The 22,011-nt window shown below is 49.1% G+C and overlaps 1 protein-coding gene across 1 annotated transcript in view; it reads right to left on the reverse strand.

The window, feature by feature from the left end:
- Positions 1-467: 467 nt before the first annotated feature.
- NPLOC4 (NPL4 homolog, ubiquitin recognition factor) overlaps positions 468-22,011 on the reverse strand; it is a 45,159-nt gene continuing 23,615 nt past the window's right edge. The window contains exons 13-17 of the mRNA XM_073312048.2: positions 9,695-9,766; positions 7,216-7,311; positions 5,732-5,848; positions 4,139-4,241; positions 468-3,448 (exon numbers count right to left, since the gene is read on the reverse strand). Of these exons, the coding sequence (XP_073168149.1) occupies positions 3,291-3,448; positions 4,139-4,241; positions 5,732-5,848; positions 7,216-7,311; positions 9,695-9,766 (546 nt within the window). The 3' untranslated portion in view covers positions 468-3,290. The remainder of the gene's footprint in view (positions 3,449-4,138; positions 4,242-5,731; positions 5,849-7,215; positions 7,312-9,694; positions 9,767-22,011) is intronic.

Raw genomic sequence — 22,011 nt, forward strand, 5'->3', positions numbered from 1 at the left:
CCGTGGGCAGAAGTGGATGCAGAATTGCTCCCCCCAAAGGCAGGACTCCTTGGAGCCCCTAGCCGCGGGTGAGCTGCTCCCCGAGCCCCAGCCCCGTTGCTCTGCTCCCAGGCCCTGCAGGCAGGAGGCGGCTGTGCAGCGGGGAGGGCTGGATTATTTCTTTACCTGCTGGACGAAGCTTCCTTGGGGCACAGTGCAGGATGCTCCTTGGGAGCCAGGACCCACTGCCCTTGCCTGGTGCAGGCCCCACGGTAACGTGTCTTTACGTGCTGACAACACAGGCCTGGCTATCCAACCCCTCGTGCCCCCACCAGCCTACGCAGCCGCACAGCCTCACTGCTGCCAACTCCGCACCGAGCAGCGGCACACACAGGCAAACAGGCCGGAGGCAGCTGCTCAGCTTGGGTCAGAGAACCACGCAGGATTCCGGCTGGGGTGGGCCAATAAACACAGCAGAGGCCAGCAGCTTTGTTCACATTTCAGGCGCTTTTATTAGATTTTACTTGCAGGGCTTTAACTAAGGTAACTCCAGTCCACGCCCAACACGCACACCTCTGCAAGCCAAAGCGCACAGAAAAGCAAGAGCAACCATGGCCCAGGAGATTGACACACAAACCCAGAGACGGACAGACAGCCGCCTGCCCTCCTGGCAAACACAGCCAGGCAGCAATCGACTACTCTTCAAACAGCAGCAGGATGGCGCGAAGGACCCTTCCACTGCGAAGGGTGGAAACCATGTCACTCCTGCCAGCTGTTCATGGGTTGCAGTGAAGGGGGTGGGATGCATCCGCACTGCCATGGAGAGTGCAGGGATGAGCTGTGAGAAGTCAAACTGTGTCGTTCCCCCCTCCCCCCAGCTTGCCCACCCCACTACTGGCCTCCTGGAGAGGGGAAAAGGGGGAGCCCTGGCTGATGGGGTACCAAGGGTGTTTGACCCATTATGATCAGCCAGTCCTAGTTCCCCTATCAGTCTGGGAGGAAACAAACTTGCAGCATTATCCTGCCAAGGGGACCCGCTCCTCCCATTTCAACCGAGCTGCTGATGGCCACCATGGTTCTCTTTGGATAAGGAGAGCAAGGGCCTCTCTGAACAGCTGGGAAGGGATTCCTTACAATGCAGCCCAGGAAACGTTGGGGCGTTTGACTGAGTACAATTGGAGAGAGGCAGCGAACCCCAGGGGCCGGGTGCTGCTCCGGGAATAGCAAACAGGCCAAAATGCCACAGTGGGGTCGCAGAGGGTCAGACACCACCTCAGCAAGACTCCGGGAGGGGGAAAGGCAGGCTTTCAAATGGCACTTCCCCATGCTAACAGACGCGTCTAGCCCGGGCTCAGGGGCTGGCCAGCTGGGATGCTATTAAGGTCACTAATGCGCAAGCAGAGGAAGAACAAGACCTGCAATTCTGCCCCAGTGTGGTTAAAAACAGGAGCAGCAGCAGCCGCCGCCACCACGGGTCTAAATGTAAAGGGAGAGCAGAGAGTGGTGATTTAGTGGGAGACCTGCCCATTGTGGCCTGGCCCCCACAAACACCCCTGCTGTGGCCCCCAAGGCCAGCTCTGAACGTCAGACACTAAAGAGCACCTATCAAGACTGGACTGCTGCGAGCAGACGCAGGCAAGTTGGAAGGATGGAACATGCTGCATGTTTGCGATGGGGCTCATTTAGCTTCAGTGGAGCGGATCAGCTGCTGAAAACAAAGGTGTGGGGCTCTTCCCTTTGCTTGGGCACCTGGGCTCTGGCTGCAGGACTGGGGCTAACTACCAAGCAGCCAAAAGGAAAAGAAGCCAGCCCAGGCCTGGGGGGGTCTAATGCAGAACGGGTGCCTTGTCTGTGCTGGAGCCAGGCCCTGCACTTGCTAATGCAAAGCGGACTTACAAGTTACATTTGCTTCCTAAGCGCCAGAGCCTCACTCTGTAAGGGGAGATGGCCAAGGGAAGCAGCTCCTCCAGGGCAGCCCCCAAGGGGCGACACAGGGGCTGGCAGATGGAGGAGACGGCACTAAATGCAAGGCTGTGGTAATGGAAGGAACATGCACTGTGTTGCTGTGCCCGGCTTGCACCCTATGGTGGGAGAAAGGCGTGAGTGAAAGGATGCCTGCTCCACAGAGCTGGGCCGGCTGCCCCCATGGGCCCAGGCTGCCCACCCACCGCTTTAACAAAAGCGATAAGCCAAGGCGCCCAGCCCCACCTCTGGTCTGGGACAGCGAGCTCCCTCTGCTTGTTCGTTGGCCCTTGGGAGATCTAGCAAGCAGGAGCAGACCCAGCCCACCCTGCCCCGCATGCCCTTTCAATCAGGATGCCATGGCCCTAGGGAGGGGAGAGCCGAAACGCGACTGCCAAATCCGCTTTGTGGAGAGAGGCAGCTCACCGTGCTTCTGGGCTGCAGTGAGGGGTCACCCAAGAGGGACAGGGCTCTTGGGTACACAAAGGGACGCCAGCTCTCCACTCGGATGCCAAGAGGACCACAAGCACTGCAGATGAGTGCTGGGGCGTGGCAGCTTTGCTCCTGGCTCAGCACTGGTGCGCATCGTACGTCCTCCAGCTGCAGACCATTTAGTCAACGCTGTAATTATGGTGGAAGCTCAGCCGAGTCAGGCACCGAGGGCTACAGAAAACCACTGGAGAAGAGCCGACCGCTGACAAACAAACCAGGCATTGGAGGAGGAGTGCTGGGGAGGGGGACAGTGATCCCCTGCTAAGAGCAGTTGTGGGACCAAGCCATGCCTACAACATCACTTCCTCCCAGGCCGGCATAGGGGAGCTGCACATCATGCAAGCTACTAGAGGGAGGTCAGCCCCTTGCTGCCATGCACCTGTGGAAATGGCCAGCCCAGCCACCCCACTTTGCCTTGCGCACCGGAGCTCGCTCAGCTCAGAGGGAGAAGCAGCTGCCGTCTAACTGGATCAGCCTCTGACGGCAGCACAAAGCCTAGAGAGAGCCCCTGGAGAGGGCAGGATAGCCAGTCAGAGGACGACAGCGCAGGGAGATCTCGGGGGAGCTGAGTGTGTGGACACCGAAGCGAAGGGTCTCCTCATGCCGGGCTAACAGCGCAGGGCGTTCCAGATGAAATCCCACCAGCAGCCAGCTGGCCTCCCCTCCCTATCGCTAGGGCCCGGAAAGGACAGTGCCGAGAGTCCTGCAATTGGAGACACAGACATGGCAGCCCCCCCTCACTTGGTCTGCCCCTTGTGGCGCATGGTTACGGGGAAGGGGGCGTGAGAAACCATCCTGCTTTTTAACGGGTTTGCCTCTGTATTTTTAAGTCTGCCCCTTGCTCCAAGCAGCAGGGGCTAGGTCCTGGGAAGGCTGCACATCTCGCAGTGGCCTGTGCCAGGCTGGTTCATGAAGGTGCAGTGTTGGCAAGCCCACATGGCTGAGGATGCAGCATGTGTTGAACTGCCCATGGCACCATATTCATGGAGCCCTGAGACTTGGACTCCAACTGTGCCTGTAAGGGAGAAACAGAGCAGAGCTCAAGGCTGGGAAGAGGGGAGGAGTGGAGGCAGGAGGGGGAGCGGCGGGGCCTGACCTTGGGACCTCCGAGTCTAAAACCAGCAGTCTCTCCTGCCTCAGCTTAGAGGCCAGAGAAGCTCATGGTACTAAACCTGCATTCCCCACGCCTGTGCCTTTGCACCCAGACAGTGGGCTGGGTTCTGTGCTAAGCATCAGCAGGTGTCTGACCAAACGGGGTGGGTCGTTGCATGGCAGACCGCTTGCCGCTGTGATGTCACAACACCTATCCCAGGCAGGAGACTGAGGCAGACAAGGGCACACAGAGATTTCAGTACTTCTGTCTCACAGATCTAGCATTGGCTCAGGTAAATCAGGCCAGTCTAACAGCACTCAGACCAGCAATTCCAGGGCCACCTCCCTGCCGCAAAGCACGAGGACTGGGGGGCTCTGCTTCACGCCACAGCCCTCCAGTGGCGCTCCTGACTTTGGCCCAGGAGGTGGGTACTGCTTGGGACCCCAGGGCTCTGAGCCCCTGCTGGCCTTGGGAGCCAGCTCATTCCCACACTCTGTCCCGTGGGTGCACGGCTTTGCCACTCGGCAGCCAGCCCAGGCAAACTGCTTCATTGCCCCCCCTTGCTGGTTTGGAAGGGAGATGTGACTCAGTCACAGGATTCTGGGGACTCACTACAGAGCTGTTCAATGGTGGCCCATTGCTCCGATTTCTTCCAGGTCTGCGCCAGCTCCTCGTTCCTGGTCCTCACTGCCTCCAGCAGCAAGCTGATGCTGTCCTATACGAGAGAGCACACAAGTCTCAACCCAGTGCACACGGACCAGGGCTGCGCTCCTGCAAGCCCCTACCCCCAGCACTCCAAGCTCCATAGTGAGTTTATTCCCCAGTGGCTGCCAGGAATTCTAAAAAAACCCCAAACCCTTTAGTTTGATCTTTCACCCTTTTACAAAGGTGCCATTCTGGGGACACAAGCAAGCGGACCTTCCCAGCTTCTAGTTTCTCCCCAGGGCTGACATACCCCGACACTTGGCCAAACAGAAGCTAGAGCAATTAATTCAGGGCGTGTCTATATCAGATCAGATGATCACAGTGGTCCTTTCTGGCTTTACAATCTATAAATGAATATATGCTGGAGCCAAAAGTCACTTGTTGCACCCCTCTGCACAGAAAAGTGGGCCAGAAGTATCTAGTAACTTTGTATTAATGTTAGGCTGTAAAACTTAGCAGAATTGGATGAAGCCACCATACACCTAATCAAGAAACGGAGACTTTACTCGAGGTCCAGGGCAGGAATAGCAGGAAGGCTTGGACAATAGTTTTGAGGTGTATCGGTAGGTTTACACAGGGGAAACTTGTATGGTGCCTACCTACATTAGGTCTGGCTCTAGCCATCTCATTTCAGGAGCACTAGATCACCTGTAGGGAGTTAAAACAGCCAGTCCACCGGCCCCCCTGAATGGCAGCTGCTGCCCATTGCTGCAGTGAACCTGCAAGAGAGCTAAGGCTCACTCACACTTTTATCACAAAGAGAAACAAAAAATTCTGGACAAAATTCTGAACACAACACACACAAAATCCCCCTGATTGGTCCTGATCTCCGGCTGCCCACTGGCAGCCCAGCTGGGCTACACATGCTCAGTTTGTGGAATTCTCGAAGCTTCTGGAAAACACGTGGCTTTTCTTGTTGGTCTGTTATTTACAAATGGGAAAATATGAGTGGTGCAGATGTTAACGGAGCGCCTGATACGGAGCCAAGCTCCTAGTGCCAAGCCAATACAGCCAGAGCTGCAAAGACAGGAAGTAGTTGTCCTGGAATAGATTTGGTGAGACTGATCTTGTTATCATTATAACAGGAATTTCTGATTCCAATACTTTTAAACCTTTCCAGCTATCCGAGCCGGAGCCAAGCGGCTGTGTCCCGCCTGGGACCCTGCTCTCACAGCCACCACCATGCAGAGGCGGAGCAGGACTTCCAGAACTCAGACATATCTAGCTTCTTACCACCAACCAAAAGGGTCACTGAGAAGGAAAGACAGTTGTCAAGCTGCATGTTCTCAGCAGGAACTATGGATAAACCAGCAAACAAGCTGGGTCTGAGAACTCAGATTGGGCGCAACAGACACACGGCGCTTTCCACCGCACATGCGACTGATGCTTCTGCCTCGATTCTGGAGGAGGAGGAGTTTAGTGCCGGTCTGTAATGTGATGCTCACTGCGAGCCCTATCTGCCTTTGTCATTAGCCAAAATCATGGTCTTCGATTACATACCTGCAGAGGCATGACCTCATTGGTGACCAGAAAAAGGAGCAGATGGAAATCAGAGATGATGTCAAGGAAAACAGAGGAAGTGTTTTGAGATAGGTACGTGGCCAAGCTGTGGAAGTCCTGCAGAGATTGGAAAGGGGAAGAAAAACAATCCAGAAGTCATATTTCCTTACCCCAATGTGATAACTTGATTTTTCCATTCAGATACACTGACAAAGATGATACTGGTAAAATTCCTTCCTCTATCAATAGACACAATTGCGATGCTCACTGACATCCTGAAATCAGAGAGCCTTGCAGACTGAATTGCAGCCTTTCACATTTCCAGAGAAAGGGAATCTGGAATGATTTAGACATCTGAAAGACCCCAGGGCATAGAGAGCTGAGCCCAGACACTGGAGCACTCGGAATGGCAGCAAGTCAGACCCCCCATCTCAGAGCCACGCCAGTTTGGGGCAGTGAAGGAACAGGGGCCATGGGAAGATAATGTCCCAGTGGAATCTTGGTGCCCCCGTCCGGAATGACAGTGAGCTGGCTAGCAGGGTCATGCCCCCTGAAGCCTCCATCAGCCAATTGCGCTGAAGTGGAGTAGGCTCGCCAGGTGCAGAAGAGGCCAATGCATCACAGCAAGGGGGAGAAGGCCAGGGTCAGGGGTGAGGAATCCTCTAACCGTACAGTCACACAGCCCGCACAGCGCTGACTACTCCTCTACACAGCAAAAACCCTGACCTGTTAAGTGATACGTTCTAGTTGGCTCTCTCACAGCTTCTGCAGGAGTTTGTTTGTGTTTGTGCAGGGACTATGCACTTCTGATTCATTTTATGTCCAACTATTTCAGAAGAAATCTTTGCTACTTTCCACGCAGATCCCTTTTGAGAGGGACAGACCATTACTATTACCAAGTAACCCAAAATGCCCGCTGATTTTGCCAGCTCACATGTGGCTTGGGTAATTTGATAGCTGCCTCTTTCTGTAATGAACAGTTCAGCTTTTTAAAACCATTCCATAAAGCAGCCAGCATTCTCGGTGTCAGCACTAAACCCAGGAGCCACTGTAGGCCCTTCATGTTGTTTGACCCACCCCGGCAGTGTGGGGAAGCAGTGCAGTTTGTCACATACAGGATGCACTCTCGACTGATTCTTGATCAAACAAACACCATGGGACTGGCAGCTCCTTTTTAGACGTTACTTGCAAGAGGCAATTCTTGGCAAGCAAAGAGGCCTCCTTCATATCACTGGGATGGGTGCGGATTGGCACATCCAGAAGGGATGATTTATAGGGAGGTGCAAAGCATTCAGAGAGGGAAGTTTTGCTGAGCATATTGCCAAACGTGGATCAAACTATGAGGAGACGACTCAGTGGAACAGCTGCTGCAGTCTCTCTACTGCTGTTCCCTTTCAGAGGGCTTAGTGTAAGGGACACATGGAGATTACATCCATGTGTACGATTGTACAGGTAGGACACACGCACTTTAAAGCATTCCTTACCTGAGTTTCTCCCAGCACGTCACGGTTCTCAATAGGGAACGGATTTTGAGAAATAGAAAACGTGTAAACTGGATCCTTGGGGAAAGTTGTGGTAATCTAAAAATCCAAGGAAGAGCTATTAGAGCACAGTGCTGGGATGCTGAGTAGACAGGCCAGGCCTGGTTCCCAGGCACTGGAGACCTAGGCCCACTGCCTCCAATGGCTGAGAAACACTGTGCACTTCACAGGGCAGCGTTCAGCCATGAAGGCCACACAGTGATTATTAGGTGGAACTTCTAGAGCCTTTTTCCCATTTCCAAGGAGATTTGATCAACATTTCCCTTTTCCAGGCTGGCCCCAGCATTCATAAACATAGCGAGCGTGGCATCCAACTCTCTCCTGAAAATGGGCAGGCTCAGATAGCCTGTGGAAGCACAGCAGACCTCCCCCCCACTGATCCGACAACTGTGTGTCTGAGGCTGGCGACTTGTACCCGGCTCTTTTTATGCACTGGAAGAATTACACCGAGGAGGTTGGATTAGAGAGGAACAGGGAGGCATTACTGAAATCTGCAGCTGGGACTTGGGGCCGTCTGAGAAACGAAGAAAGAGTTCTCCCAGATCACTTCTCCAAATACAAGGTTTTCTCTGCACGACAGGCAGCAAAAGCACTGAAGCAGATACAAGCTTTTATCGAAATGGTAAGTGACTTCCCCAACTGCTTAAGCATCCAAGTAGGATCTCCAGCCCGTCTCTAATCTCGTGCACCTTTCTGCCACTGGAATCAGCCATTCCAGCAAAGGACAAGGCCCCTCTCTGATGCAGGGTTTCCGAGTCTCCTCCTAATCTTGGAATCCCCTGCCATTGATACGCTCTTTGGTCAGCTAGCCCAGGCCCCCCAATACCGTCACTGGGCTGGTGGGGACTTCGCCAAATGCAGGGGAGAATATGGCTCAGAAACCACATGCCTCACATGCGAGCAAGTGGGCTCCTAAGTTCTTATGGGTGGAACTGAGCCATGTACTGCTCAAACAAACACTTTGCCATCCGCTTCTGGCCTTATGCATTTTATTAAATTGAGCTTTGTACGCACTATCCTGGGACTCACTAATATTCCTCCTCTTTGCTGCTGACATCACTTGGAAGGAGGGTGGTGGGTGGGCCAGAAGAACGGGTGGGCAGGCAAGGTGCCTTTGTACTCTGATTCTGTGGCTATTAAAGTCTTATAAACAAAGAGCTTTTCAACCAGGGATGTGTGCGGTTTGTAGTTGACACCAAAGGTGCAGAAATAACATCCATTGCAATATAAGCCAGAAAAATACTTGGTCAGGGGTTTTGTTATTTTATTTTATTTTTTAAAAAGATGCTTCAGAAATTCAGTTTTCATCATTCCAGACTCCTCCTAAGGGCATGTTCTGTCAATCTGTTTTCATCTTAATTACACCCCAGGTAGTCCAAAACCAGATGCCTTTACTGCCGGGGTAATAAATACATTCCAGTGCTGTCAATTGGAATGGGCTCCACACAATGGGTCCCACTGTTCCAAACGCAATACTTCACTGCAGGAATCACGTGTCAAAGTCTTCAGCCCAAACGCAGCTTTGACAAGTAACACACCCCACGGAAAAAACCCAACAAAGAGGAAGAGCAAGTGTTTGGTTTCCAGTCCACCTGCTTCCCCACATCTGGGGTTTCCTGGGGCAGCGCTTGGGACATTTGTATTCACGCTAGCACCAGCTGGAGTGGACCAGTCGCTTTGAATGGATTTAATCATTGGTGGCACCACCTCCACTCCCGCAATATTTTCTGTCATCTGAATTATCTGCCTCCCAGTCTCCCATCCAGGAAAGGCCCCCATTAAAACTGAAAGACAGTGGCAGAGTTTTAACACTGCTCCCAAGTGTGTTGGCAGGCAGGACTCTCAGACCAATTGCCCTTTGGCTCCCAACACTCAAGGATGCATAGCCCAAGAAACAACACTGCTCCCTGGGGGGACACATTCAGTGGTGGGCAGATGGGACCTGAACACAGAACTGCAACTAGGATTCAGTCTCCAGAATGAAAGCATTAGGAACTGGCAATGAAGGAGCTGTAGGCCTTTTCATAGTACAAACCCAGCTTGCTCATCACTGGAATGAGCAGTGTTCTTAATCACTGCTACAAAAGAGACAACTGGAGCTTTCTAATTAGCTCCCAGTGATTTAATGCCCAGCATATCCATTACTGCTTCCCTCATTTGATGGATAAATTCTGTTTCATAACAGCAATAAGACACTCCAGGCAGCGCCTTTTGGAGAAGTAAATGCATTTCTCTGGCACCACATCACCACCCACCCCCGAGTGTTGCACTCACACAAAAGCATGCTGACTGCTGCACTCTCAGGTTTAAAGAGTTGTTTAAAGAAAGCAAACTCAAGTTAAAACCTTCAGACTTTGTGGATTTTTCAGAAGGTTCGGTGATGCAAAAGGAACTCTGCCTCAATACTGCAGCGAATACTTACATCTATGATTAGGTACTCCACAGGGAGCGGGCGAGCCAGCTGAGTGATCTCGTTGCCAAACTTGTCTATGTCCTGAAATAAGAAGAACACAGCTAGTGAACTGGATGGAACTGATGTAGACCATATGGATCCCTGAGCTGGAACACCCAGATAGATTTGGGGCTTTTAAACTATTGGGACTGTTTTGCAGATTTATGAAAGATACAGACAGCTATTCACTTTCCTCTGTCATTTTGTTGGGTGGTTAAGTTACTGTTCGAAGGGCAGATGTGTAGCTGTCCCTGCAGTTGAGGCAACACTGGACACGATAGCTGCCCTTCGAACAGCGTCCCTGCTTCTCAGATAATTCCACCCCAGATCTCAGTCGATGTTTGAAGCAGACAAGCCAAAAGGCGCCATATTCATAACGAAATGTCCCCTTTACACCACAGCTGGACACAAAACTGACTTTCTGCACAGGCTGAATGGTCAGGTCAACGTGCTGGAGTCTCCACTCGAATTACATGTGCTCGTGCCCAGCAGGGTCTATTCAAGGCCATTGGAAAACCAGCCACTTTTTCCTAAATACACAGACCTGGAAAAGCCACACAACCTGGCAAAGCCTAAACTTGTTTTGCTTTGTCACATGAACTGAACATAAAGTTTAATTATGAAGAAAAATGGCCAGCATATGTTCATTAATCATGAAATGACAATTAGACTTGATTTATGTCAAACACGCTGAGTTCAAACAGCTTCAGAAATAAATGAATAAGAACTGACTCTTCATTACAGATTCTGTAAGAGGGGATGTATTTTCTACCTAAATCATCCCCTCACGTGATATAAATCATTCATCAAGCCACACATAAATCACACATCCATGATTTCCAGTCACAGACCTTATGGAAAAGTTCACATTTGCTGAGCTTTCTCAGAGTGGCTGGTAGGCAGAGCCCATGGCAGTTACACAGACTCATACAGGGCTCTCGCCCGGCACACATGCAGACTCATACACGGCTCTCGCTCCGGCATGCTCCATTTACTTCCTGGGGAACGCTGTAAAAAGGCCATGAAATTTGTCCCTCAGCCCCACACTGCAGACAGAGGGGGTATCTTCTGGGGTTTTGTGAAAAACTCCTAAAACGGAGCCAGGAAGCAAAACATTTCACAGAGACACTCATGGAGAACACTGTCCCTTTGAAAGCTACATTTTCTGGCTTTGAATATGCTGCTACACTCCCACTAGTAACATTTCTCAGTTACTCTAGTACAGCGATTCTCAACCTATTTACCATTGTGGGCCACATATGTAGCTTTCTGTGTGTTCTGTGGGCTGCATCCACACAATATATATACACATACCCTCAGGGCCATACAGGTAGTGTGTGTCACACGGGCCGCAGCAGTGTGCTGACTGGTCAGCAAGCGGCCCGCAGGTTGAGAACCACTGCTCTAGTATTTCTGTATCAGAAACATGCAGCACTGTAACCAGCACCCCCTGCTGTCGCTCTGGACAGTCCCCACATGCTCAGTCAGTCACATGCTCAAGCATGCTTTGGCATACTACTTTGCTTGTAGAAGCCAATGGCACTCGTAAACGCCATGTGTCCCTGGAAATAGTTCCCCCTTTGTAGAATCAACCGTCCCGTCTTTGAAGTTTCCTTTACAAGTAATTCTGATCAGAATCATTTCTCCTTGAACGTGACAGGTTGTTGGCCCCCTGGTTATTTTAGCAACAAGCCTGGTTGCTTGTGGCCTTAGATCTCCCTGGCTCTGACAGCAGCAGCAGGAGATGTGGAGCTTTTTCAGAGGGATCACAGGGCCCGAAAGCCAGCCTGCGTCTAGATCTCAGCAATACTGCAAGAATTAGGAATCAAATCCAATCAAGCTACATCAGTTTCCCAAACACTCTCCTGCCCCTGCAAGAAAGAACCTGCAACAACTCACACATAATTAGCCCATCTGGAATTCATTTTCAAATCTAATTAAGTTCTAATATGCAGAAACATTTTTCCAGCACCTGTTCGCTTTAATCTTCCCCTCTGGGGATTTCCATGTTAAAAGCCTTCTTTTTAATGTCATGCTACTAAGGCTTGAAAGATATTTTCTAAAATTGTTACTACCAAATTGACACCTAACACCCCCCAGCTAAAGGAAGTGTCTGTGCCTCCCTCCTTGTGGAACGAAGTAGGCACCTTCCTCCTCCCCACAGGTACAGTTTTATTAGGCAGTTATATTTTATAGCCCTAACAATGTCAAGCTGGGAGGATTGCTACGAGATCACTCCAAATTTGGCAGTCACCAGAGCCCTAGCAGCCTTTATCCACATATGTGGTATGCTATTACTGTAACTCAGGACTCGGGGATTCCCAATGCCACATGCTCTGCTTAGCAGCCACGGCTCCAAACGGAGGGCAGCAAGGAGTTAATGAAGGCTCAAATTCTACTCGCTGTCTGGACAAGAATCGAACAATAGGCCCCAGAGGAATTGGGCAATGAATCATACTAGAGACAGGAGTGGAGATCAGCTCCTGCAATCCCAACATTTTGAAACAGTTTGACCTAATGGTACTGCAGCTTCTGTCTCCCAATAGGAAAATGATTAATCCATCAGCATGGAGAAATACCCATTAACCAAGGAAGTTACTCTCAACTTTCTCATGCTTCTGCTGGCAAGCTGGCTGCAGGGCTTGCAATATGGACAGGGCAGATCAGGAAGAGTTCAGATTCTCAGTCGCTATGGATCAACGTATGTACAATCAACCACGCACTAAGGGTGAGAGCAATACTCCAAACTCTCCTTTGCCATGATGCATACAAAAAAACTTGACAGCAATTTGGATTGCTAGTCATCTGAGACCACCTACCATCCTGCCCAGTATCATCCCACTTGTATTCCCCTCTCTGTCTGTATCCACCTATTGTCTCTTGTCTTACACTTAGATTGCCCTTGCAACAGGGACTGTCTCTATGTTCTGTGTTTGTACAGCACTTAACACCATGGGGTTCTGGTCCTTGACTGGGGCTCCTGGGGTCTACATACAACAAATAAACAACAACAAATGGACCAGGGCTCCTTATTCTCTAAGGGAAGAACCTTTTAATATGGAGACTCATTGACACTGATGATATTCTCCCTCATGATCAGATCTTCCCTGAGTTTACGCTGCTTATGTTGCTTTGGAGTTAGACCAAGTTTATTTAGCTCTTACACATCTCTTTTCGCCTATAGATCTGAGTGTTACACTATGCAGGTAAGTGTCATCCTCGTGTCACAGATGGGAGGCAGAGGTGAAGAGACCTGCCTACGCTCACACAGCAGGTCAGTGACAGCACTGGGAGCAGAACCCCGGAGAGTCCTGACTCCCTGTCCAGTGCTGTCTCTACTAAGCAACGCTGCAGTTTCCCACAGGGATATTTCTGAGCCTGAAGGAAGCCCTTCCCAGCTCCAACACTCACAGCCCGGAGAAGGCCAATATAAGTGGTTATTAGTAGCATATTACATGCACACGCTTCCTCTTAGCGCAGACCTAGCAACAGACTTTTCACTTCCCATCACAACGGCATTCTAGTGAGAACACACTCACTCAAGATGCTGTAAAAATCCATGGGGCCTGCTTTTGATTATTTAATCTTATTTAAACTGCTATGGGCACAGAACTAGCCAATTTTCTGAACTATGCTAAGGACTGCCATGTGCTTTCTACTCACTGAGAGGCAGAAGGGCTTCCTGGTACAGACCAGGTGGTTACTGTAGGACAGCTCTCTCCTACCAGCTGAGACAGGGTGACCTTTGAACATCTATCAAGGCTCTTACTGCTGGGAACTCTCTGCATGTGGCAAGCTTTTGCAAGAAGAATAAACCCAGTGTCCTTCCATCCTCCCCCACAACGATCCATGGTTGGGGACAGAGAACTCTATATTCAAGGAAGCTCCTCCCACAAAACAAAGGCATGCACAAGAGGAGAACCTTTGTGGTATGAGGTTAAGATGGTTAAGATTAAGATGGAAACACCCCCTGGTCCATTCTCTGGCCATTCCCGAGCAATGGCCGGAAAGAGCAGTCACCACAGCACCCTTCTGCAGGTTTTAAAGGAAGAACAAAAACTGGATTGCAGAGCACTCTTTTCTCCACTTACAAGAACATTCCTCCATGTTTTGGTTGCTCAGAGAATTCCCGTCATCATAACCTGCAGGGATTCCTCTAACAAAGGCCAGAGGTGCAGTCGTGTTGTATGTAACAATTATCAGACTTTCAAGTTTTACAGACAGGAGGAGAGGGAATTTATAAATTGAGCACCAGTAACACCGTCCAGTCCAAGACTGGTATTGGGCTAGGAGAAGTTGGGGTTGGTAATCCCATTTGGCCTTAATAAAAAGTGGCAAAAGGCTGTCAAGTCACTCCAAGAGCTGGATGGAGTGGGCTTTTCCAGAGCTTGAACGGAAACAAAAGTTGAACAGCTGATGCTTCTCGCGCCGATGCTGCACGAAGCTGAGCAGTTGTCCAAATGCAAAGACCAACCCACTGATCTCTGGCATGAGGGGAAATGTCCCTTTTGTAATACAAGTGTCATTAAAAAGGGCTTTAATCTTTCCCCATCCCAGAGCAAGTTTCTTGGATATTAAAGCAACAATAAAATGTAACACACAACAAGATGTGACATCTTCTTGTTTGTGCTGAGATCCCAGGTATTTGCCTAAAGTTGACAGAAGAATCTAGTCCCACAAAAGTACCAACCCATGACTACTTAAATGCTTCAAAGGGTCCATAAAACTCAGAGCTCTCACTTTTTTGCTCCACTTGATGAAATGTTGAGACATCCATGAAATAAGAGTCCTGCCGTGCTACCACCGACTCCAAGACAGCGCTGCAGCCTGGGGTTCGCTGGGGTGCACAACAAAATGACAGCTTGATAATGGAAAGCCATGAATTCTGCAGACTAGGTGAAGGCAGCTTGAAGAGTTTGCAGCATTCACACACAATGTGCAGCAATGGACATAGGCACAAAGCACCCAGATGACTGTAAGGATACATACACCATCAAATTTCCAAAGGTGCTGAGCACCCACCGCTCCCACTGACTTCGATCCCATTATCAGGCCCCCAATGTTTAAGTTACATTCATAGCTTAAGCAAGATGGATAGATGCACTTATTTACTTCCCATAAATACACGAAAACAGTGAGGAGACAGAAGACAGAGGGCAGGGACTTCTAACATATTAGGATAAACCCAAGCCTTCTGCAGTCCTGATACAAAGTGGAATCTTTAGCCTGCCCATACTGCTGGAAAATGAACTAAGGAGGAGGTTAACAATACCCTGGCCTCTCGAGCTACAGGAGAGATTGGTTATCATAATTACAGCCATTGTGTGTCTACATATTGAGAAGAGAGGGGGCCTTGAGCAGATTTGCGTGGAGTTACTGTTGTTGAGAAGTGCTAACCGGTCTTTCTGCAACATCGAAGTATAACAGAATGTTGTACTGCAACACCTGATAGTCCTCACTAATCCCGCACTTCGAACCACTGGGTTTACCAGTGGGATGGTTTTTCCTTTCGAGTTGATCACGATGAGAAAATTATTTAGCAGAGTAATTTATATTCCTGGTCCTGAAAGCCCCCGATTTTCACTCCAGAACACATTTACAGCTTTCACACCGCACAGACTGAATATCCACTCAGAGAAAGCGCCAAGCTGCCAGTGCTAATGGGATGGTTTCTGTGAGTAGCAGGGCAAGAGGCCAATACAAAGAGAAAGGTAAAGACATACAGGAATCACAAGGCAAGCGGCTAAGGAAAAATACTTTGGTTTATGAAACAGAGCAAATCTGGTGCCATCAGTTTTCCTGTTTTCATGATATTTAAGACATGTCTACAGCTGATAGACCATTGAGATAAGTCACACTTGTTCACATGGGAATCTTATTTTCAGCAACAGCTGTAACACACTGAGGGGCATGCTAGCCTCTGACCCCGTTCCACAAATGCATCTTGATATGCGCCATACAAGAAAGCCTTGATGAATGAAGAGAGCTGTTATTTTGCCTTGAAGCACCTCTTTGCCTGCTTGCCAGAGTCCTCGAACCTGTAACACTCTAACTAATTTCTCCCAGCTGTATGGCTTTGATCCCTGACATAGGCTTCTATTTCTGCAGCATTACTAACTCAGAGAAATTTCTTAAGTCCTTTCAAAAACATCAACAACACATATTAAGAGTAAAGATACAAGATCTTTTCCTTATGTGATGAGCAGACTGTAATACGCTTGCCGCTTTATATTTCTCCGGCTTTACACGGGTCACCTTTTCCTACTGGCAGGAATTTAAAATGCATCTACTCTTTTATGCAACTAGTGGAGACAGGAATTTAATAGTTTCCCCTCCCACATTCGGATGCTAAATTGTTCTATAAATATATTCCACACTACACAAACATTGGCTTCTTGGTTCTCATCCAACCGTCACAATAAACTTACATTAATATTGCCCCTTTCACCCTAAAGTGCTTTTCAAGCTGATACACACACTACATATATGAATTATTCTTGCTCACCAGTGAAACAGTCAACCGAGGTGAAATGTGGCAGCTGCTTAAGAGCCCACAGCAATCCTGCACGACAGCTTAGGGCAGGAAGCAAAAGGCTGAAGCGTAAAGGTAGACAGACTAATTATCAAGCTGGACATTGTCTGGTGACCACAGTGCTTGAGCAATGCTCCTGCTATCATGCTGACAGGTGTGGCCAGGGTGTTACATTACTAACCATCTTTGTCTTCTCACTGCAAGGCCAAATCTACTCAGGACTCTTGCTCCCAACAAAATGCATAAGCAATGCTTCGCCAAGCTTGCTGTCACACACCCAGTGACTATGAGGTAGTGTCTCTGACCTCAGGCCTTTTTGCATTTAATGAGACCCAAATGGTCTTTAAAACCAGAAGTGACTAAGCTTCCCATCAGTTTAAAAATGTTCCAGAAAAAGTCAAGGTACTAGAGCCAAACATGTTTGAATTCAAAGGACAACTACACCCACCAGCGCGCCCCTCAAGCCTTCCTGAAGCACATAACGAAAAAGACAATTATGGGTAGGAGTTATAAAACATTTGAAATACTCTGAAGACTGACCCAATGAATCACTGGTTCATGTCTGTCTAAAATGTCTGTGAGGGGAGGGCTCCTGCCTCATACTGGCAATGAGGGGCGATCAACAGGTTATCTCAAGTGCTTATATACAAATGCACAAAGCCTTGGAAACAAGCAGGGAGAACTGGAGGTCCTGGTGATGTCAAGGAACTATGACGTAATCGGAATAACAGAGACTTGGTGGGATAACTCATATGACTGGAGTACTGTCATGGATGGTTATAAACTGTTCAGGAAGGACAGGCAGGGCAGAAAAGGTGGGGGAGTAGCACTGTATGTAAGGGAGCAGTATGACTGCTCAGAGCTCCGGTACGAAACTGCAGAAAAACCTGAGTGTCTCTGGATTAAGTTTAGAAGTGTGTGCAACAAGAGTGATGTAGTGGTGGGAGTCTGCTATAGACCACCGGACCAGGGGGATGAGGTGGATGAGGCTTTCTTCCGGCAGCTCACGGAAGCTACTAGATCGCATGCCCTGATTCTCATGGGTGACTTTAATTTTCCTGATATCTGCTGGGAGAGCAATACAGCGGTGCATAGACAATCCAGGAAGTTTTTGGAAAGCGTAGGGGACAATTTCCTGGCGCAAGTGCTAGAGGAGCCAACTAGGGGGGGTGCTTTTCTTGACCTGCTGCTCACAAACCGGGTAGAATTAGTGGGGGAAGCAAAAGTGGATGGGAATCTGGGAGGCAGTGACCATGAGTTGGTTGAGTTCAGGATCCTGACGCAGGGAACAAAGGTAAGCAGCAGGATACGGACCCTGGACTTCAGGAAAGCAGACTTCGACTCCCTCAGGGAACGGATGGCCAGGATCCCCTGGGGGACTAACTTGAAGGGGAAAGGAGTCCAGGAGAGCTGGCTGTATTTCAAGGAATCCCTGTTGAGGTTACAGGGACAAACCATCCCGATGAGTCGAAAGAATAGTAAATATGGCAGGCGACCAACTTGGCTTAATGGTGAAATCCTAGCGGATCTTAAACATAAAAAAGAAGCTTACAAGAAGTGGAAGGTTGGACATATGACCAGGGAAGAGTATAAAAATATTGCTCGGGCATGTAGGAATGTTATCAGGAGGGCCAAATCGCACCTGGAGCTGCAGCTAGCCAGAGATGTCAAGAGTAACAAGAAGGGTTTCTTCAGGTATGTTGGCAACAAGAAGAAAGCCAAGGAATGTGTGGGCCCCTTACTGAATGAGGGAGGCAACCTAGTGACAGAGGATGTGGAAAAAGCTAATGTACTCAATGCTTTTTTTGCCTCTGTTTTCACTAACAAGGTCAGCTCCCAGACTGCTGCGCTGGGCATCACAAAATGCGGAAGAGATGGCCAGCCCTCTGTGGAGATAGAGGCGGTTAGGGACTATTTAGAAAAGCTGGACGTGCACAAGTCCATGGGGCCGGACGAGTTGCATCCGAGAGTGCTGAAGGAATTGGCGGCTGTGATTGCAGAGCCACTGGCCATTATCTTTGAAAACTCGTGGCGAACCGGGGAAGTCCCGGATGACTGGAAAAAGGCTAATGTAGTGCCAATCTTTAAAAAAGGGAAGAAGGAAGATCCTGGGAACTACAGGCCAGTCAGCCTCACCTCAGTCCCTGGAAAAATCATGGAGCAGGTCCTCAAAGAATCAATCCTGAAGCACTTGCATGAGAGGAAAGTGATCAGGAACAGCCAGCATGGATTCACCAAGGGAAGGTCATGCCTGACTAATCTAATCGCCTTTTATGATGAGATTACTGGTTCTGTGGATGAAGGGAAAGCAGTGGATGTATTGTTTCTTGACTTTAGCAAAGCTTTTGACACGGTCTCCCATAGTATTCTTGTCAGCAAGTTAAGGAAGTATGGGCTGGATGAATGCACCATAAGGTGGGTAGAAAGCTGGCTAAATTGTCGGGCTCAACGGGTAGTGATCAATGGCTCCATGTCTAGTTGGCAGCCGGTATCAAGTGGAGTGCCCCAGGGGTCGGTCCTGGGGCCGGTTTTATTCAATATCTTCATAAATGATCTGGAGGATGGTGTGGATTGCACTCTCAGCAAATTTGCGGATGATACTAAACTGGGAGGAGTGGTAGATACGCTGGAGGGGAGGGATAGGATACAGAAGGACCTAGACCAATTGGAAGATTGGGCCAAAAGGAATCTGATGAGGTTCAATAAGGATAAGTGCAGGGTCCTGCACTTAGGACGGAAGAACCCAATGCACAGCTACAGACTAGGGACCGAATGGCTAGGCAGCAGTTCTGCAGAAAAGGACCTAGGGGTGACAGTGGACGAGAAGCTGGATATGAGTCAGCAGTGTGCCCTTGTTGCCAAGAAGGCCAATGGCATTTTGGGATGTATAAGTAGGGGCATAGCGAGCAGATCGAGGGACGTGATCGTTCCCCTCTATTCGACATTGGTGAGGCCTCATCTGGAGTACTGTGTCCAGTTTTGGGCCCCACACTTCAAGAAGGATGTGGATAAATTGGAGAGAGTCCAGCGAAGGGCAACAAAAATGATTAGGGGACTGGAACACATGAGTTATGAGGAGAGGCTGAGGGAGCTGGGATTGTTTAGCCTGCAGAAGAGAAGAATGAGGGGGGATTTGATAGCTGCTTTCAACTACCTGAAAGGGGGTTCCAAAGAGGATGGCTCTAGACTGTTCTCAATGGTAGCAGATGACAGAACGAGGAGTAATGGTCTCAAGTTGCAGTGGGGGAGGTTTAGATTGGATATTAGGAAAAACTTTTTCACTAAGAGGGCGGTGAAACACTGGAATGCGTTACCTAGGGAGGTGGTAGAATCTCCTTCCTTAGAGGTTTTTAAGGTCAGGCTTGACAAAGCCCTGGCTGGGATGATTTAACTGGGAATTGGTCCTGCTTTGAGCAGGGGGTTGGACTAGATGACCTTCTGGGGTCCCTTCCAACCCTGATATTCTATGATTCTATGATTCTATGGAAATTTCCACAGAATGCTGGAGTAATCTGTGATCACTTCGTTTACCTCCATTGCTTCAGATTAAAAAGTAGAGTTTCGAACCTGCTGGAACATACACTGGCTTCTTGCGACTCTGAACGTCAGCACACAGCATTCTGCAATGCCTCTGGACGTGGAGACATGGGCTGTGGCCAGTGCAATGCTCCTCCGTGACCTGAGCTGAGTCGTTGCTTTCTGAGATAGAATACTGCATGCAGGGATCGGCAGTCAGCAGGAGCTGCACCTTCACTTTCAAGACAAGCGCAACTGCACCAGCTTTATTTATTCAAATTAGGCACAGCCCATGGCCTCCGACAAGGTGCCAGGGAGACCTTCAGTTGGCCATTTGGGCACCCTTTGGGAATTGCCTGTATGCTGTTGGACTTAGAATGGACTTAGAATCAGCTTCATTGGTGAGAACACACTTTACAAGCACCATAAATGGGGAAAGACGCTAGAGCGATGAAGAGATGTGGCTGGAAGGTGTTTTGGAATTTCAGGTGGCATCAGGGCAAGCCAATAGCGTGGTATTGACAGGAAAAAACCGTGCAGAGCAACTCACTAATCAGCAGTTTCCTGATCTTCACTCAGCACCACTTTGGGGCACACAAAAGTATTTCTGCAAGATTTGCTAATGGTGTACGCTGCCCTCATTTTAACAGCGCCAAACAAGGCAGCCTGGCCTAGCCTACACTTAACGAACAGTCTCAAATATGACAGGAAGAAGTGTCACAAGCAGACCAGATCACAAACATCAGATATAAACAAAGATGAGATAGCTGGCTTGGATGATGGATGGCCAATTCCTTGGCAAGTATCTCTGTTAACTTCATTTTCTCCATCCTTGTTCGTGAAGCACCAAAACACAGCAAGCAGGATTTCTGAGAAGCAGCACCATTATTCTCACCGAGATCCTATTCTTACTTTTCCAGCCCAATTCTGGAGAGGCAAGAGGTTTGAAAAACTCTCGGAACAAATGTCTAAAGTGAATACTCATCTCTAACAAAAGCTACAGAATCCAAACATGCAGTAGTCCAGTTACTGACAGAGCTTCTGCATGCCACACTGCACGTACGGTTCTGACGGCCTAACCCTCTTGAAGATTCCTGCTCTGAAAGTGGGTTGAGTCCACTGTGCATCAGGAGGGGCTTCTGAGGCTTATCATGTGACCCAAGAGAAAGGACCTAATACCAGGCACTAACTGCACCACCAGAGAGAGAAAAGCCAGGGCTGTGGAATTCATTCCCAGGGGATGCTGTGAAAGCCAAAAGTATAACTGCGTTCAAAAAAGAACTAGATAAGTTCATGGAGAATAGGTGCATCAGTGGCTATTAGCCAGCATGGTCAGGGATGCAACCCCATGCTTGGGGGTGACCCTCAACCTTTGACTGCCAGAAGCTGAGAGGGGAAGACAGAGGTGGCTATCTCCAGAACGGCTATTCTGTACACTCCCCTGAAAGCTCTGGCACTGGCCACTGTCAGAGACGGGATACTGGGTTCGATGGACCATTGGTCTGACCCAGAGTGGCCGTCCTTATGTATTCCCATCCCTGCTTTTTTTTTTTTTTTTTTAAAGTCTACTAACCCCTTCCCTTCCCTGCTTTTGTACTTGCAGGCTACTGTTCCCCTTCGGTTGGGGTATGTGCGGTCTCTCTCTCCTCTGGTTGGCGGCTCTATTTGGGCAGACTGGGCCTTATTTTCCATTTTCCTGCTCAGTGTGTTATCGTAGAGTGCCTGATGCTGTTCTGTAGGTGTCTTATAAAAGTATTACATACAGTAAATTCTCACCATCTCGTTAGGAACCTGCTTTTATTGCAGCTTTAACTTGGTGCCTCACTTTGCTTCAGTGCACAGTGTGTGTAAATGTAATTGGGGAGAGGAGGAAGCAAATACACTCAGCAGGGGATTAAAAGTCAACAGAGAAGCGTGGCAGCCACTGCCAATAAACACAGAAGATGTGGTTAATTCAGAGTGCCTGCTACAGGCCCTATGTGCATCACTGCAGACCTCATTTATAGGCTAGATAGCCAATGCCTACTACTGCACTGGAAACCTTAACAGCACTTTTAGGAGGAGGAAATTAAGCTTACACAATTGCTTCCTGTGGACATGCCGTGAACGGTTACTACCGAAAATAGTTCAAAACCTCAAAGCGTCCTGTCACTGAGTTGGATACATCGAGTTCCAGACCCTCAGCAGAACTACCCCTCCTGCTCTCTCTCACACACACTTTGGCTGTTATCTTTAGTCA

The sequence above is a fragment of the Lepidochelys kempii genome, chromosome 14 (genome assembly GCF_965140285.1).
Source record: "Lepidochelys kempii isolate rLepKem1 chromosome 14, rLepKem1.hap1, whole genome shotgun sequence".
Taxonomy (NCBI): domain Eukaryota; kingdom Metazoa; phylum Chordata; order Testudines; family Cheloniidae; genus Lepidochelys; species Lepidochelys kempii.